Source organism: Phalaenopsis equestris, unplaced genomic scaffold (genome assembly GCF_001263595.1).
Source record: "Phalaenopsis equestris unplaced genomic scaffold, ASM126359v1 Scaffold000134, whole genome shotgun sequence".
Taxonomy (NCBI): Eukaryota; Viridiplantae; Streptophyta; class Magnoliopsida; order Asparagales; family Orchidaceae; genus Phalaenopsis; species Phalaenopsis equestris.
The window spans coordinates 953411-974134 of NW_018164576.1; the positions used below are offsets into that span (position 1 = coordinate 953411).

A 20724-nucleotide genomic window follows, 5' to 3' on the forward strand; every position below is an offset into this window, starting at 1 on the left:
TCGAACGAAGAATATCTCGAGTATTTATGATTTTTTTATAACTTTAGATCAATAGAAATATGTTATTTTTTGCATGTTGAATATATATTTATATATGTTTGTTATTGAGCGTAGGGGCTAAAAATGGAGATGCTTACTTCTGACCGCCATGATCTACTCTCTAATGTGAGTAGGATATTAAAAGAGAACAACTTGTCACTCAAGAACATGAAGTTTGCCAAGGAGAACGAATTAATAGTTGGCTATTTTTACATCACGGATGCCTCATCTTCTACCAATACCAATGCTATTGATCAACAAAAGTTAGCGGAAGTGAACAATGAGATCGGCGAAGGGGTCTTCTTTGAAAAGAAGAATGAATGTATCGTTAGCTCTTCAACTCGTAGGTGGAGTCTATTTACTCGACTCAAGTCTTTAGGAAGAAACTTGTGGTCTCACATCAAGCGTCTCTTTAGCACTCTCAGTTTCTTCAGATAAAATTTTATTTTTTTATAGTTCATAAACGCCACTTTTTTTCAACGCCACTTTTTTTCAGCAAATTTTTAGTGTAGTTTCTATGATTTATTGATTGTATAGCAACGATTAAATATGCTAAATCATAGTATTATTTTCTTCCTAATTTTTATAGTTATTGCTAATTTATGTTTAGTTATTGCTAATTTATGTATTGCTAATTTATGTTGTTTTGCCCAATTTTTGTGTGTGTAATATTCTATCTAACTGAAATTGACAAACATTAACTATTGGCAATGAAAGAAATGAAGGTTATAAACAAACATTAACTATTGGTAATGAAAGAAATGAAGGTTATAAAGCTCAAATGAAAGGATTTATTAAATTCAAATTAATGGACTTTCTAAAAATCTTTATGATATTTTTGACATGAAATGACTCACTAATTAATCATTTTCATGTACTACAATTAATGCTATTTATCACTCTCTCAAATGGTTGGACCAAATCCACAATCAATCAACAGATAAAATCACATAAAAGATGAATTTGACCATTAAAATACGAAAATGAATGCTGTTTTTAATATGATATTTTGTGATTATAAAAATTATATAAAAAATAGATTTTTTTTTTATATTTGGCAACAGTTTTAATAGTTAATTCTCCCAAACTGAATTAATTTTATAGCAAAATATTAATGATATTAAGTTTCTTATTTCCTAGTAAAAATAAAATAGCTTTTAGCTTAAACTTATCTCGGAGAAGCAATCAATTCCAACAAATTCAGGCATTATCCAAAAGTTTAAAGCTTCTCTTTCTTTAGTTTTCTTATTAAAATAGGGCTGTAGTTATACCTTATTCGAACAAATTCATCAGACATGATGTTAGCTGTTAAAAATAAAAGATAAGCCTTCATACTCTATAGAATTGAATTTATAAAATTTAAACAAAATATAATTTATCATGTATAACTTATATCATGATAAATTATATTTTTATGGGCACCATTTATCTCCAGCAAGTGCATGTATAACTTATAATTTATCATTTGATATGTTCGATTATTAATAATATATGCACACTAAATTTATATTTTATTTGATATTTTTATAACGATATACACTATTTGAAAACAGGGAATAATATAAAGTCTATATAAAGTCCAGAAACATGCAATCAGTTAGAAAAACGAGCCAAATCCCACACAATGAAGTTCAACAATCAGCTAAATAGTACAAAATTCTCACAAAGTTCAATCGACCATCCTCAATTTACCAATACAAATTGGTTCATAAATGCACCCAAAAGAAAAAAAAAAACAAATAAAATAGACATAATCGTAGTTCATAATTAATATAACATTCTCAATGTGAAGGATGAAAATGCTCATAAAAGACCAAAAACAAGAAGCGATACGAGCAGTAATCTGCACTGCATTATCTCTGCAAAATTCAACAAAATTAAAGCGAATTAATGAAATGAATAAGAAAAAAAAAGATAATTCCTAACTTTAACATAAAAATTACATGGCCGATAAAACAATCTAAACTGGGAGAACAAACTTACAGATTTTGTTAAATGCCACAATATCACAACTCTGGATGAACTCATTTGCAGGTTCAGAGGTGAGGTAATCCTCAATCAGGTTGTCAACAGACACCAAATCATCCACAATGGTCATCATAATCTGCAATTTCTTTATTCCATATCCAACTGGAACAAGCTTTGCTGCACAATCATTTAAAAAAAACAAAAAAAATCATAACATCATCATTTTAATTTTGTTTCCATTTGTAAAGTAGCTTTGCAACAACTTTGCAACGAATCGAGGAAACTAGCGCATATAAGGATGACAAGTAGAATCAACATGTTTCCATCATCCCAAGTTATCAGACATAAATCTACTTGAGAACATAAGTCTATTAAACTTAGCGAGTACCTTCCATAACATCGTTCAAAAAGACGCCGTAGATTTATCCAGAAGACAACATACATTTCCTATACTCAATGTAGTTAAAAAACTCATTATTGGTTTTAATGGATGTCAATTTGATACTACTTATAATCTTTGTATTGGATCAGGACTTCCACTAAATCCATCTAAATGTTCTAGACCCACCTAAGAAGGTTTAGGTAGATGATATTAAATATTGAACTTGCTGGGGATAAATGGTGCCCATAAAAACATACTCATCATTTATATTTCATTTCCATTTAACCAGAACTTTTGCACCAAAACAATCAATAAGGCATTTATATATATATACCACCCAATTCTTCTATGTTTACACATCTAACACCAAAACTTTGCTTTTTTTACATTTCTACCACCTAAATCTTCCAAATCACATCAATAGTACAACTATTTTAACTTTTAAAAACTGAAATACAGCTTTTCGTGTATGAATAAAATGGTATATATGTAAAAATTAAAGTTTCAAGTGTTAGATAAGTGGTCTGTATGCAAATCTTCCATCAATCAAACTAGAAAATATAACATGAACAGCAGGAGAACTGGTCACTTACAGGCTCCCCAAAGCAAGCCTTCCATTTGAACATTCCTGACTGCTTCTTCAAGCTTTTGCATGTCAGTCTCATCATCCCATGGCTTCACATCCAATAAAACTGATGATTTTCCACCTGTTTTCATAAAATATATTAAAATAACAATTTGAGCACAGAACAGAATTATCAAAATGTAAAATCTACAATTATTGAAGGTTCTTCATACTTCAGAATAAACAAAATTTTAACGAAAAACGAGCTAAGCTTGCTCTCTTTCTTCTTTCCAGATGCTTTCACCGCAGCTGCGCGCTCCTCAGCAGCCTTCTTCTCTTCCTCAGTCTCCTCGCCAAATAGATCAACATCATCGTCATCATCATCAACAGCTGATGAGGCCTACAGTTCAAGGTAAACAATTAGACGAGAATCCAGCACAGCTCAATTACACATCTAACATCTAAACTTTACTTTTTTTAGTTTATACCACCCAAATCTTTCATATCACATCCAAATTACCATCATTTAAACTTTTAAAAAGTGAATACACCTTTTCATGTATACGGTGCGATGCATGTGAAAATTAAAGTTTAGGCGTTAGATATGTAAATACACAAGAATTGAGTGATATATGTGTCTAAATCTTCCAAATTTGAAGTAGTGGTACTGTTTCAGAGATTAATCTGATAATTAATCTTCAAGTTAATAAAAGAAAACTTGCAAAAAAAAATGGCATAGCTACTAAAATTTTCTTTTTCAAATGATTCATAATAACACATCTTACAAAAAAGCTTTAAAAACTGCTCTAATTATTAACTGAGATCAATGCAAATATCAATTTGTTCGACCTAATAATGCAAAACTCAGAAGCGATGTAAAGTCATCACCTTGGTGTCGGCAATGGGAGGAGAGGCTGGAGCTTCTGCAGACACAGTAGCAGACCCTTCAACTTTCACACCTTGTCCCTCCCCTGATACACCGCTGCAATGAAGGCCGTGCAGAAGGAATGCGAGTTCAATAGCATGCAAAAAAAAAATAAGGGCTTGTTTGGGATCACTTTTTTGTTGCTTTTGTTTTTTCTTTTATTTTAAAAACACGTTCGTTCAGTACATTTTTTTATAAATTTTAATAATTTATTTTCAAAAGCAGAGTAGCTTGTTTTCAAAAAAATTCAAAATATTACACTCAACAGAACTCAATGGAGAAAAAAAATTCATGTAGCCGACCCTACTAAGTGCAATAAAAGTACTGCTGCTTAAAACATTCAAAACATCTAAAAATTTACATATAAAACCGTTTTGTGTGTTTTTAAAAACAGTATGAATATGTTATAACATATCAAATACGTTTTATTTCTAGTAAAAACATAAATAAAATAAAATAAATAATAAATAGTAAAAACAAAAACAAAAAAATGTTATCTCAAAAGGTCCCAAGGGGCTTGTTTGGGATCAATTTTGGATTTCATTTTTGTTTTTGCCTTTTCTTCTGTTTTTAAAATCATAATTGTTTAGTGTTTCTTCACATATTTAAATACAACAAAGCCTTAATCCCACTACGTGGGGTCGGCTACATGAATCCTTCTTCACATATTTAAAAAAATTTTTATTTTAAAAAAATAATATATTCTTAAAAAAAGTCATACCTTAATCAAATATAATCAAATCAATACATAAGCAAGATAAATCAAAAGTGATCCCAAATGACCCCTAAACATACTGAAAAGATCAATTATGTTGAATAATATACCTCAACCTCAAAAGGGCCTCAATGTGATTATACCATCTTGACACATTAACATAATCAGATGAAGGAGGGCCATAAAGTTCAGCATGCACAGCAATGTCATCCTTTGAAGCTTGGTAGCTGATTAATTTTTATTCAATTATCAATGAATCAAAAAAAAAAAAACTAGGGGGAGTTCTGCAGTGGCAACAAAATAAGTTCAGATCCTACAAATGCTGAAGTATTTATTTCCGTTGCAACGAAATTAGTTAGGATATATTAACCAAGTAAAATAAAAATGAACATCTAATCCCACAATATAACATAAAGCACTAAATCAAAACTGTATTTGGAAGTACCCAAATCAAGCCAACATGGCAACTCTAAACTGCACAATTGCTCTTCTGATCAGATACATTCCAATTGGAGAGGCACCCAAGCCTAATCAACTTAAAAAGTTGGGGCTTTTTACGTACATAGCACCCAAAGGCCAAAAAATTGCTATTTACAATTCTAGCATCGCATTTCATCTATTTTTGAAATTCTCACTCAAATATCAAAATCCATGATATCATTTTTATCAAATTCTCAATGGTTTGATTGTGGCGCGCGTATATACATGGGATTGACACTTCAAAAAATATCACCAGATTGCTAGATTTTATCAATAGCAATGTTTTGGTTGCTAAACTTAATGAAACAACATAAAATTATAACCAAATATATTATAATTAACTAATGAAGTTGTACAAGTTGATTATTGAATATACAATGCAACTTAACACATATTGACATGGTTACACACCTCATTTTTTTAGGGGCATTTACCTAAAATTTTTATATTTAGGTGCATGCCACTCAAATCTTTGACAATGCATAAAAAAAGACCACTATTATTAACTTTTTAAAAGAAAAAATACACCTGTTCATGCACAAGTTTTAGGACCAAAGTGTGTTAAAAATGCAAATATCAAACTTTAAATGTTAGATATGTAAATACATAAGAAATGTGTGGTACATATATAAATATAAACTTGAAGGTGTTAGACATGTAAATACTTATTAATTAAGCAACTATGAATGCATAAAACTGTCTTATCACCAAATCATAGGTTCCTGCAATTTGCTAACATTCCTAACATCAATTTAGCAGTTCTCAATCAATTAACCGAATAAATAAAAATCAAATAACAACTATTTGATATGTGAACATGTATTGCTAACTTTAAAAATTGAAAATTCAGAAATCATTAATATTTAAAAAGTTCACAAGTATTAGTTGCTCAGCAAACATAGTCAGAGGCATACTTTATTAATTTAGGGGCAATAGCATAGAGACCACCTGAAACCTAATATTTACAAATCAACCCCTCTCTTTCATCCATTTTCAAATTCTAGCTCAAATATCAAAATTCATGGTAAAACGCACGCCAACCCTTATTTTTTATTTTCATCAAAGTCTCAATAGTTTGATTGTGTCACACGTAAATACACCGGTTCCTTAGTTCAAAAAAAAAAAATGTGGTTAATTTGTAAATATCAATGTTTCAGGTGGTCTGTATGTAACTATTCCATTAATTTAACGGTTCGATTGGAAAAACATAACTAAAATGATAAGAAAATGAAGTGACAATAGTATACACAATACATACCACACCACAGCATAAAGGAAAGTGGCATTTACATGCATGCCGTGCAATTATTATATATGTACATATGTAACCCCTGAACATTCATATTTACATGCATAGCACCCAAATCTATAGCATCACATCAAATATAACACCATAAATTTCTTTTTAAAAGTAAAATACATCTTTTCATGCATAGATTTATGACACCAATGTGTTTTAATTTTTAATGAAAATATCAAACTTTGGGTGTACAAAGTTTGGGTGTACATGGTTAAATACATAAGAATTGCGTGGCATGTATGTAAATTTCACAATAAGTAATATATACATCACAATCATAGTTTTCTAATCCCATCATGGAGAAATATGGAAGATGAGCTACGCAGCAAATGAATTCTAAGAAAACAAAATTTAAGGATAAACTAACAAAAGAGAAAATATTAAGGGAGGCTGTGATGAAATCAGGATAATATTAATGGAGGCTGTGATGAAGAAGCCCGATCACCGGAATCCATTAGAAGCAAGACTCAAGATCAAAAGATCGGAGAGATTGAAGCAGGATTCAATATCAAAAGATCAATTATATACATCACTTAGATATAACGAAAAGATTAAGAAATAAATTATGTGTATCGATGAGATATAATGGTCTGATTGAGAAATATACGGATCCCAAAAGATGAGGAGCGGAAGAAGGAGAAAGATGGGAGTGTCGGATCTCTGTACGCCGCGATCCCGTCGTTGGCCTCCCTAATCGCGAGTGTAAGGCGAGGGATCGATCAAGAAGGCGATGGTTATGGGAAGGCGGAGAAACGTAAGCAGGTTTTAGTTTGAGAAGAGAAGGGAAGGGTGTTTGGGCGAAATTGGGAGAGTGGGAGTGTTGTAGTAGAAGATGGTTTCCGAGATAGGAAACTTGTATAAAGCGCATATGTCATTACACATCAATGAAGATAAAGGATTAATGAGTCAAACACAGAGAAGAATGATCATGGCGGTACCTTGCCGAACAGAGGAGCACAGGCGGAATCCGATCGACCTGAGGAGGCACAAGCACAAGCTAGGGTTTCAGGGAAAGATGGCGGCGCGCTTAAAGCCTAAAAGAAAAATCAGGTTGTTATTTATAAATGCTTTTTTTTAATAATAACAAGCAATGAATTTTAAATATGTGATATAAATTTGTGATTTTAAAATAGTAATTTTTTTACTTATTATTTTTTCTATTTCATTGCTGTTTTTTTTTTTAATTTATATTTATTTTGAAATAAAATCTATTTAATATAAATTTGTGATTTTAAAATAGTAATTTTTTTAATTATTATTTTTTCTACTTCATTGCTGTTTTTTTTTTATTTATATTTATTTTGAAATAAAATCTATTTGATGGATTCAAATGTGATATGATTATTTTTTTCAAACATTCAAAATTGTTTGAAATTAATTTTGGTGTTTTTTTTAAACAAGCTCATTTATTAAAAAAATGATTTAAAAATACATTAAATGAAGTTATTTTTGGCTAAATTTATTATGATGTCCCTCTCACAATTCTATAAATATAATCACATTTTCAACAATGAGATTGAGAAAAAGCAGCTAAGAATTAAGTCCACACATTTTCGACTAAGATCGTCATTGATTGCCAATAACGACTATTGTAATATTCTTTCAATATGATTATTATGTGATCTTTATAAATCGGCCAAAACTCTATAATCATATTTTTGTTAGTTTAAATAGAATGATAAAGCTTTAAACATTGAAATATATAATCAATTATTTTGGTTGAGTTACACCTTGTAGTTTGTTCTCATGAGATTTTCTAATAAAAATCTTTTATGCCTCTGCTTTCGACAATTATTTATCAGTGCGGGTTGAATCTTCATGTAATGTTAAACATTAGTCCATCATATTCTACCGTTGCAGTTTTTTATCATACAATGGTTTGGTGTATTCTATGAACCGTAATTATAAGTTGGGGGATAATTCTTGCTACAATCTCTTAAGAAGACCATCATGTTCCCTTCTACCAAGTTTTTTTTTTCTATCATAGTAAAAAAGTGAAGTTCACATTTGGTTCTGCCCTCTCCTAATGGGAAGATTTATGAAAGCTTTGGTGCTTGAAATATTTGTGAGCTTCATCCACCAATGCAATTTTTTTTTATCATACAACGATTTGTTGTATTCTATGAAAAGTAATTTAAAGGTGGGGGATAATTTTTACTACTATAGCTACTTGACCATTGTTGAGACGGTCACATGATCAATGATATTGTACTACCACAACTGTCGGATTGCCGCCGACTAACTTCAATCAACTATCACCATTCAGCTACTATTATACTACCATTGTTTTTATATTATAACTACATGTCTGCCATTTGAGCCATTCAACCCTTACCATTTCAACTACAATTACTAGAATAAAATTACTTGATTTGTAGCATCCACTTATACTAACTTGACAACAGTCACGTATTAATACATTCATAATCATTATCTCTTATCTATTTTCAGTTGGAAACCAATGCACGCTCATCTTATCATGTGTTAGCTCCAAAGTAGATTTAAGCCAGTATCATCAAATGCCACCACTGTTCAATTTTTTTTATTATAATGGTAAGTTGCAATAAAGTTCGTAAGCCAAAAAGGCTAGACATGGGAGCCACATGAGATGTGAAAATGTTTGTAGGTCACGAAAGTCATAGTTGAGTGTTGCATGAGTTATGATAACATCCATAAGTCATATATGTCAAAGTTAGGTGTTGCATGAGTTGAGATAATATTTGTAGGTTGCAGAGTTTGAGTCATGTGTTACAGGAGTTGGGATAACTTACGTATGACTGAAAACTTGAAGTTGGCAGTTGCATGGGTTGATATAACATTTGTAGGCTGCACTGGTCGAATTATGTAGCCTCATGAGCTGTGATAACATCCATAGGTTGTAGAGGTCAGAGTTGGGAGCTGCATAAGTTATGAAAACATCCATATCTCATAGAGGTAAGAGTTAGGTACTACATGAACTGAGATAACTTTCATAGGCCATAGAGGCTAGAAATTTGAGTTGTACGAGTTAAGATATCATTTGTAAGTAATAGGGGGTGGATTTGACAGTTGTATGAACTGAGATGACATCTACGTGCCTAGAGGCCAAAGTTGGGTGTTACATGAGCCGAGATAATTTTTATATGTCATATAGGCCATGGTTGAGAGTTTTATGAGTTGGGATAATGTTTATAGGCAGTAGAGGCCGAAGTTGGGTGTTGTATGAGCTGAGATAACGCTTGTTGGCTGTAGAGACAAAAATTATGAGCTGTAAGAGTTAAGATAACATTTGTAGGCATAGGCCAATTTTGAGGTTTGAATGAGCTGAGATAACATTTGTACGTCATAGATGTTGAAGTTGGGTGTTGCACGAGCTGAGATAATGCACTTATGTCGCAGTGTTAAAAATTGGACGTTGCATGAGCTAACATAATGTTTGTAGGCTGCAAAGGCCAAAGCTCAAATTTGTGTAAGCGGTGATAATGTTTGTATGCCTCATAGGTCAAAGTTAGGAGTTAAACAAGCTATGAAACACTAGACCTCAACTTCTTCTTTTTTAAGTCTTGAGCTTCCTCAGATTCAATTTCCAAGTCATCCCTTCTTACATGAAGGGGTAAGACTCTATTTATATAGTTTAGGAGTTCTCTACATGTTAAATAAGAAAATAATCTAGACCGCTCAATCAGACGACTTATAGAGATTTCCTCAATCAGGGGGTTTTCTGTGAATATTTGCACGCAATAATGATGTTGTAGTTAAGTGATCACATGCTTGTTTGATTCTTCTCGTTGAGAAGCTTGATTCAACCATAAGATTATAAAATTTTGAATCTATTTAACCTTCAAATTGGACACTTGATGCTTCATAACATGTCTTTACTGTTTGATCCAGGCTTGATTTAACATAGATTTTATTAAATTTGGTGTCATTGTGTTTATCCTGTCGAGTCAATCTGCTTCACTATAAATTTATTAAAATTTGATTTATGAATGAGTTTTAATTGGGGTTTGACTGTTCCTTACTCAAAAAATTATCTCCATATTCTTGCAATGCCTCGAGAGCTATGTGGAATGATAAAAATTTATTAATCGTATATTAGTTGCCCTGTACTTTCTGGTGGGTATAATTTCATTATTTGAAAATACCAGAAATTTAGATTTTTCATCTTTTATTATTTTAGTATGGGGATTCAAGCGTGTCTGAAGGTCTACGACAGTAGAATAATGAATTATAGGCTTAGAGTTGTATGAGACTCTATTACACACTCAAATAATAAAAGAGAAGTATGCAGAAGGAGACATCTCTATTTTTACGTGGAAAACCAAATAAAAGGGAAAAAAAACATGGGACTAGCTCAGTTGAAATAATTCATTTTAAATGGTGAGTACATAAGTTTACTATTCTCTTAGAGTTACAATGATAATCATTTATAAATTTATAACAGTGGTTCATCAATCATAGTCGTTGTCTGGTTGTAATGAATGTATTTTTCAGTTAAAGCATGCTGCAAGGACCAGAGTCAATTGTTATGGAGTCCTCCATTAATGTTGTAAAAGATGGTCGTAGCACCAGTTTGTCTTGTGTACAATAGTTAAAAGCCATAATAGAAGTTGGACATGTGGGCTAGAAATAATTACTTCAGGAGCTTCAATTAGTATAGAGGTCGTAGTAAGAAGCTACGGGCGTTGTGAGCCACATAGGCCATAGTTATACACGTGGCCTTAGTGGTGAGTGGTGATGATGTCTGTAGGCTACACAGGTATAAGTAAGGAGCTTCATGAGCTGCGAACCATGTAGGTCGTAATTGGTTATGTATGTCATAATGATGAGTTGTGACAACGTCCATACATCACAGAGATTGGAGTAGGGAGCTACATAAGTTGTGAGCCACTTAGGTTATAGTGGTGAGCTGTAATAACATTTGTATGTCACGGATCATGAGTCAAGAGCTGCAGAAGCCATTAGCCACGTAGATCGTGGTGGGTTACATAGGTCGTAGTGCTGAGTTTTGATGTGTTTGTAGGTTGTGGGGGTATGAGTCTAAGAGCTACATGAGTTGTGGACCAAATATGTTGTAGTTGTCACATAGGTCGCAGAAGTGAGTTGTAATGACGTTCATAGGCCACGCGGGTTGGAACCACGTAGGTCGTAGTTAGTTACACAGGTTGCAGTGGAGAGTTGTGATGACAATGATAGGTTGTAGGGGCAGGATTCAGGAGCATTAGGAGTTTGAAGAAAGTCATCGTCTTTGGGGTGTATTATTATGTTGCCACAAGGATGTGTCATTGCACCGCAAGTGGGGTGCACTATTACTTTGTAATGTACATCGGGGTTCTGTAGTGCACATTAAGACTTTCACAAGAGACCTCATTGCAAGAAGCAAGGGCGATAGCGACCAAACATATCAGAGGCGGCGTCTGCCGGAGTTGGTCGAAGGGCCACGACAATGACAGTAGGAGTTGTCCAACAGTGACCAAAGTTGGACACATGCACCGATTGTCGGAGTTAACCAAAGGAGATCCAGTATTTGGCCCAAGACGACGGTGGTCAGAGTTGGCCAAAGTGAGATGATTGGAGTTGGATGGAGGGTGCTGACAAGAATTGGTTAAAGGTGGTGGTGACCAGAGTTGTTTTGAGGTGCAGGTGGCGATGACAACCAGAGTTGGTCGGAGGCAAAAACGACCGCAATTGGGCAGAGAAGATGACATTTGGAGTTGGTTGGAGGCGATAACAACCAGAGTCAGCAGTCAGCATTGGTCGGTGGGAGTAGAAGGGAGATGTCAATGATAATTAGAGACTAATAGTGGGTGGCAATGATTAGAAAAGGCCACAATAGCTAGAGGTGGCGGCGGTCAGAAGCGGAGACAACAGTAGAGGCGGCGACGACCGGAGTTGATCAAATATGCAGTGCAGGATGCTAGATTGCAACTCCCTCTTCTTGCACATGGTCTAGGTTCCTCTAATGAGAGGGACTTGACTCTATCTATTATTTCACCTTGCAAATAAGGAAGCAATTTGAATCACTTTCAATTGACGTCATAGAGAGATCCCATTGATCATAAAATGTTTGATGAGAATTTACGTGCCTTAATAATGTGAGAATTGATCGATCTTGTGTTCGTTGGATTCTTCTTGCTAATACACTCGATTTGAATATAAGCAAGTCATATTTGGCTTTGTTTGACATTCTAGTTATGCACATAAAATTTCTTAAAAATAATTTAATGGTTTAATTTAAGTTTGGTTTGACTCAGATTGCACAAATTTTTTTTTTATTGTTGGGTATGTCTTGTCGAGCCAGTGAGTTTGACTATAAATTTGCTGAAATTACAGTTTAGAATGAATTTTAATCAAAATTTGAACGTTTATTTCATAAAAAATTGTCTCGATATTCATATTATTGTTGAAATGATAGAATTTTGTTGGCGGCGTATCAATTGTCATTCTATTTTTTTGGGCAATACCAACTTTATCATCCAAAAATATTACATTCCAGAGTGTTTTATATTTTCATTAGATTTTTATTTGTATATATAATTTCATTTTTTTTTGGTCGATGGGCTTCGAGTGTAGGACCTTCCGGGCCACCGACCAAAGATCATATTTTGACCATAATTGAATTATTAATCCAAAAGGCCGTTGTTTGATATTTATAACCAAATCAAACTCCTTAACTCTAAATTTTTCACTCAATTAATTAATCAAGCTCAACCATAAGTCAAAGAGTAACCCAAATTCAATTCAACTTGTTCATACCTCTAATCACAAAGCATCCCTTTGTACATTAAATCAATTAAATTATTAGATAATACAATATAATAATTAAATAAATATAATTAAATTTTAGGATAATATAATTAAACAATGAGATATTTGTAACACTTTTTAATGATTATGCTACATGTTTAATAATGAAGTTATATTTTCTAATTATTTTGATTATTTGCTCAATAATTTTTTATTTTATATAATAATTTAAACATACAAAATTAATAGCACATATTATTAAAAAAAAAGATTTTATTTTTATACATTATATATACAACTAAAATTATTAACTTTATAAAAACATAGGACCGCAGTCCGCTTATTTTCATTCCAACCAATCAAATTCGAGATTTCAATATCCAACGGCCAATAATGAAACAAAAACATAACACCGGATCGCCATGCCATCCAACGGTTAATGTAGCATACCACAAATCCATAAATACGATTCCCTTCCCTCGAATCAAACTCATCACTATACACTCGTAAATCTCTGCGCAATCCCTTCTCCGCGACAAAAGAAACATGTCTGGACGGGGTAAGGGCGGCAAGGGTCTGGGCAAAGGAGGCGCGAAGCGCCACCGCAAAGTTCTCCGAGACAACATCCAAGGCATTACGAAGCCGGCGATCCGACGGCTGGCGAGGCGTGGCGGCGTAAAGCGTATCAGCGGTCTGATCTACGAGGAGACGCGCGGGGTTCTGAAGATCTTTCTCGAGAATGTCATACGCGATGCGGTCACATATACGGAGCACGCTCGCCGGAAGACTGTTACGGCCATGGATGTTGTGTACGCGCTCAAGCGCCAGGGACGCACCCTTTATGGATTTGGGGGGTAGAAAGCTAGCGTTTTTGGCTGGGGGGAGCTTTTGGATGTGTGTGTTTTTACTGCTTTAGCTTAATCGTATTGTAATTTTTTACTTTTGTTTCAAGCTTAAATGATAACGAAAGGAGTTTTATGATCTATTGTTGTGTGATCTATTGCTGTGTAGCTGCACTTGCCTGCCTATTACTTGTTTTTTTTAATTTTCTGAAGAGTTCGATTTCAACAGTGATTTTTATGCAAGCACAGGTTTAGTCTATTATCTTAATGCTATTTAGCCATGAAAGCTGGCTGTATTTAATTTCGTTTGTTTTTGTGGTGTGATTAACTAGTTTGTGCTGTTGTTTTGGGTTTCGTTGTTAGGGGCTGATAAATGAATGTTAGATGGTCATGGACAGGAATGTAAATGTGTAGGGTTGAGCTAGAGCTACCTTGGCGGCTACCGGAGTTGATTGAATCTGCAGTGCAGTATATTAGATTGCAACTCCCTCTTCTGCAGACTCTGGCCTTCCTCTTGCACATGGTCTAGGTTCCTCTAATGAGAGGGACATGACTCTATCAATAAGTTTCTTGACTCTTATCTATAATTTTACATTGTAAATAAGGAAAAATTTGAATCACTTTTAATTGACGTGATACAGAGATACCATTGATCATAAAACATTTGATGAGAATTGTGCCTTAACCATGTGAGAATTGATAGATGTTGTGTTTGTTGGATTCATCTTTGCTAATATACTCGATTTGAATATAAATATGTCATATTTGGCTTTGTTTAACAAAAAAAAAAATTTTAAAAATAATTTAATGACTTAATTTAAGTTTGGTTTGACTTAGATTGCACTAATTTTTTTTAGATTTGTTTTGTTGAGACAGTAAATTTTGACTATAAATTTATTGAAATCATAATTTTAAATGAATTTTAATTAAAATTTGAACGTTTTTTTCATAAAAAAAATTGTTTTGATATTCATATCATTGTTGAAATGATAGAATTTTGTTGGTGATGTATTAGTTGTCATTCTATTATTTTTTTGGCAATATCAATTTTATCATCCAAAAATATTACTATTCAGAGTGCTTTATATTTTAATTTGTATATATAATGTCATTTTTTTTGGTTGATGGGCTCCAAGTGTAGAACCTTTTGGGCCACCCACCAAAGATCATGTTTGACGATAATTGAATTACTAATCAAAAAGGTTGTTTGATGTTTGTAACCAAATCAAACTCTTTAGCTCTATATTTTTCACTCAATTTGTTAATCAAGCTCAATCATAAGTCAAGAGTAACCCAAATTCAATTCAACTTGTTTATCTTACTATGTTTGAATTTAATTAAAAAAACTCAAGATCAAGTTGACCAAATTTATGTTTGGGTTGGATTGGTGATATGTATCCTAACCTATTTAATTTTTCAACCTCGTTCTAGTTTACTTGCCATTCAGAAGTTGACTTAAAGCTAACTTATCAACCTGAAATTGACTAGAAGTTGACCTGATAACCCGAAATTTACCGGACATTATTGCAATTTTGAGCCAAATAAGTCTAATGCCTTGGGTAAAACAAATCATGCATGTCAAATTAAGGTCAGCAGGTTGATTTTTAGGTTGAACTTTTTTTGACCTGCATTATATTCGAGTTATGTGCTTGATGCAATTTTAAGTTGAATCAATTTCAATTCAAACTCAAAACGTACTTGTGAATATTATCGTTTTAATCTTATTTTTTTCATGAAAAAATCTTTCAATTCTTAATTAATTAACAATTCATTCAAGCATATAAAGGATACGATAGAAGATACTATTAAAACCTCCTTTTTAATGAAAAATTATTAAGTCCGGACTCCGAATGTAGATGTACATTCGGACGCCAATAAAATTATGTCATGTGGAGGTGACAAAAAAATAAAAAAAAATCATTTTAGCATAAAGAAATATTCTCTAGTTATTTTGTGTTATTCACGTGTTATTGTAATGGTATTAATGTGTTATTATGATATTGAGAGTATTCCCATAACACAATACTACATGAATACCACCACAATAATGTCTGAATGACGCATAATAACACGAGGGAAATATTCCTTTGTGCTAAAACAAAAAAAAAAAAAAAAATTATCACCTCTAATATTCCTTTGTGCTAAAACAAAAAAAAAAAAAATTATCACCTCGACGTAAGACGTAACGTGATTTTATTGGACTCCGGATGTACCTCTACGTTGGGAGTCCGAACCTAATAATTTTTTCCTTTTAATTCAATCTTTAACAATCATAAGATTATAATGTATGCTAAATATTATCATGAATACATATGTTAAAAAAACGATCTAATTAAAAGCCTATGTATAATTATAATATCAACAAAGTGGGGCTATTCAATAAGGAAAATTTTTGATATAATGACTTGATTCGCACGCACTTTTAATGATGCTGAATAAATATTTGTGTTTGTCCCTTTGAATTATTTTATTCAGACTAATGACCTATGGAAGGCAAGAAAGCAGACAATATCACTTCCTTTTAGGCCAGCTATTTTTGGGGGGTAATATTCAATGTATTTTTTATTCATAATAACATTACTTTTAATAAACATATAATTGGAGGCTTTGCATCATCAATTTACGGTCAAATAGAATCAAATTGACATATTATAGTCGGATTGAGCAAGTCCACGAGGGGAAGCCAACAAGCTCAAGATTGTCGAATTTTGAATCACAGCCTCCCACCTCTAATCACTGACAAACATTGGTTACAACCGTTGTAGTTAAAATATGACTGTTATGTTTAAGACTTGTGTTTTCTATGTGATGTATAAAAAAAAGTATAATTCTCAGTGAAATATTGTAATCATGTTTTTCTATGTCGTGAGAGGACACACTTATAAACTTATAAACACATAGTGTCTTACTTTGATTGGGCTACCCCTTCTATCATTCTATTGACATAAACTTTCTATGTTTATTTTTAATTAAAAAAATAAAAAGTTCTCTTAGAAGTCATATTTTATTGTTGTTCTTCCATGTTCTAGACTAAGGGTGCATTTGAGACAGCTTGTGTTAGTTCAGATAAGTAGTTTATCTTGAAACGTGACCCACGGGTGGCCTGTGGGGTTCGACTGGCGGCTTGCGTTTAGTGTAAAAACCTAATCATGTTTTTTGATAAGCTGCTGAAACATGTTTTACAAACGGTGATGCGGCGTTTTGAAAACGCCAACCACACTTATAAGCTGCCCCAAACGGATTCTAAATTATCCAAACAAATTAATATGTATTGGAAAATTACTCATCTAAAAGGTATCCACTAATTATTCCAATTTTTTTTTGCCCATCAGTAATTTTTTATAATATTTACAAAATTATTAAAATAATTTTAATTACTATTCTCCATCGTCCAATATATCGATCATTATTATTATGAATGCATTGATCTTAATTTTTTCTTAAGTTGCATTAATAGAAAAAAAAAAACTTAAGAGGTATTGCTTCATTAATTGGATTATTATTACTCTTTTCAAATACTTTTTAAAATTATGGTATAAAAGAAATTATGATTGTAATGCAAAATTTGCAACCCTTATGATTATTTGTAGGGGTGATATTAATTATGAGTTCAAGCGAGCAACATTCCTAATTAAAAAAAAAATATGAAAATTTATTCACTTTTATTAAATATGAAAAATATATTTAATAACCACTATAGAAAATTGGCAAATTTGCGTCTATCAAATCATATGCTAATCAAACGTAAATCCAATAATATTTGACGATTATCGTCGGATTTGCATCGGATTTATGTACGATATTTTCCGAGGGTAATTTGGGGGTTGGTAAATTAATTTCATCAATGTTGCGGCGAGATATTCCACCACAAATAATTAGCATCGTGTTTTGCATCGTCCTAGCTTCGAACTTCTCCTGCGTCAAATTTGCAGCGATAATATTGATGAGCTATGCCTCAAATTTTTGGACGCAAAACAAACTCCAATTTGAGGCAAAACCTATATCTAAAAAAAAATTCAGAATATCAATTATATTTACACAACGTGCACACAATGTTTAAATCATATCACAACAACATTAAATCCAACCATATCTCAGAACATAGCTCTTAAGAATATTAATACTGAAAAATGAGATTATGTCACAAATCTAAATTACCAAAAGTTTAGATATACGCCTTCAATATAAGTTCAAACATTTTAGAAATTAAAAATACATAAAAACTCTTTATAATCATTTTATTCATCCTCACCCTCCTTATACTCATCCTTATTCTCTTCCTCGACTAATGTAATCACAGTTCGCTTGCCCTATCGATCTTCTACAATCTTCTTCAGACGTGTTATACTCGACTCAATTTATTGTTGGCTTTCATGTATATATTGAGCCTCCTTAGTCATAAAACCGACCTGCCGGACAAACTTCAAATTATTCGGGCGTGACAAGCTCGTACCACCCACATAACAACGACCCTAAACCCTAAACCCTAACCCCTAACCCCTAAACGCCAATTATTAATTGATATTTTAAACACTAAATAAATATGAAAAAAAAAAAACAAATTTTTATTTACATTCACCCGTCGGGTGAGTAGTTGAATTTGTGCGAGAGAAGTCTCAGGTGTGGTAGCAAAATCAGCAGGTGGGACGACACCAACAAGTGCAGAAGAAGACAGGCTCTTCATCTTGCTCTTGTAAGTATTTGCTACAGTGAAGAATATGCGGTCGCTGAGGTGGCTGATCACTAACACCACTTATGACTATCTGTAGCAAGACTTATAAGAAAATAATCACGAGCAACATATACAAGTAAAAGGAGGAATGTGTAAAATCTAAACAGATAACTATGTTTAAAATAAAAATAAAAAATTAGGAAAAGTATGACATAAATAACAAAAACAAACAAAAACTTCAAACTTGGTATTTGTTAAATGTCAAATCTGAAACAACTGCCCTCCTAGTTGGTTTATCTGTTAGTAAACGTTTGATGTGACCAAACCATCTAAGGTTTGCCATTGGTGCTGCTTCAACCGTTTCATGGTTATATTTGTTTCAAATTTTGTTAGTTAAAGCAGCTGTAGGCAAGTGCATGATTAGTAAGCTCCATAAGACTAAAATCTATATTTATTATAATTGACAATTTTGCTTGAAAAATGAAGGATGGTACACACCTTCTCATATTAAAAGGAGCTAGCCACAAATCTTTCCTTTTGATATATAGTTCTCAATATAGTGGAAAGTAATAAGAAAATTGGAATAGGAGGACAATAAGATGGATCTATGGATTTATTGGAACTGATGCCCAACACAATAAGAATAATAGTGGAGGAATTCTATTCAACTCCTATGTCAGCATGCTGGAAGGTATGATAATTAGGAAGAGAAAGATCATAAAGAAATAATGATTAGAAAGAGAGTGAGATATGGAGGAGTTGGTGAGTTTTGTTTAAGCAAACAAAAGAAAATCAAGATTAATCTCTTTCACAAAATTACAGCTACCAACGAATTTTAAACCATAGTTAAAATCTCTAGCATTTCAAACAAGTCTAAGACGGGGGACTGCAAGTAGGTCTTCTTTTCTTTGTTCGACTGCTAGAAGGTAGAGAGGAGGTAAAGCGAAGATAGATTAGAGGGCTAAGATTGAGGGAGGAATAGACATGGATATTGTGGGGTTAGAGGTTGTCTAAGGGAGGGAGGGGGCTCCTAGTCCCTTAAGGGAGAGGATTTATTAAAAGTGTATTCAATAATCGTTATATGTTATCATACAATTCAATTTAACAAGTATGATATTTATTGTCAATACATCTATAAAATAAGTGAAATCTTCTATCTATGATATATATTGTCTATATATATATAAAAAAAGTGAAATATTCTATCTTATATATATATATATATATATATATATATATATATACCTCATAATAATGAGATATGTATTCAATTCCAAACATAAACTAAAGTAAAAGTAAATATTTCAAAATTCAGCAAACTTAATTTAAAACCCAAAATGAATTTACGCAGAAAATAACATAAACTAAAAAAAAACTACTTAAAATCAAATCTTAATTAAATAACATTCAACACAAAATTAAACCTAAAATCTACATTGCTCTAAACCTAATCCTAAGCTACACCTAAAATATACATAAATATATTCCAAATATTAATAATTAACAAAACTAATTAAATCTAAAAATGAACGAGTCAAGCAAAAATGCACTCAATCATCCAATCCTAGTTCATGCCTGCACCAGAACCAACTCGAATCTCACCCAAACCTGCTTTATACAAAGCTAACACTAAATGTTTGTGTATATAAATAGCAAGATTGTAATACATACCACTCAATACTTATGTCTATATATACACATAAAAAAATTTCCACCACAATTTATTGACACTAATTCAAAGCTCTCTTGTAGTGAACTATTTAGTACTATAGTATTCATTTATACATGTATTTAATATTTATTTATAAAGTTATGATATTATATAATTATGAAAAAGGTTGCAAAAACAAAAATTTGAAAGCAATGATAATGTTAAATAAATAATTATGCAACTATTTTACAACAACTCAGTTTGATTTCTTTGCCTCCCACACCTATCTAGCTTACTAATCAAACCATAACTCCAACCAACTCATTATAATAAAAATATGGGCATTTACAAACATACCATCAAGTTCTTATGTATTTATATATCTAACACCTAAATTTATCTTCTTCACATTTAAAATTAACTTCTAAAAAGTGAAATGCACACTTCCATGCATAGAGT

The 20724-nt window shown here is 32.3% G+C and overlaps 2 protein-coding genes across 2 annotated transcripts; one reads left to right on the top strand and one right to left on the bottom strand.

Moving 5' to 3' along the window:
• Nucleotides 1-1686: 1686 nt before the first annotated feature.
• Nucleotides 1687-12061, bottom strand: LOC110021404 (elongation factor 1-delta-like). Its single transcript, XM_020719888.1, has 8 exons — nt 11720-12061; nt 7313-7408; nt 4705-4829; nt 3843-3936; nt 3231-3354; nt 2983-3096; nt 2023-2184; nt 1687-1898 (listed from the first exon to the last, which is right to left on the bottom strand). Coding segments are annotated over exons 1-8 (1059 nt in total). The 3' UTR covers nt 1687-1896.
• A 1537-nt stretch (nt 12062-13598) lies between these two features.
• Nucleotides 13599-14085, top strand: LOC110021455 (histone H4). Its single transcript, XM_020719950.1, has one exon. The coding sequence runs from the start codon at nt 13647-13649 to the stop codon at nt 13956-13958; it is 312 nt and encodes a 103-aa protein (XP_020575609.1). The 5' UTR covers nt 13599-13646; the 3' UTR covers nt 13959-14085.
• Nucleotides 14086-20724: the final 6639 nt, after the last annotated feature.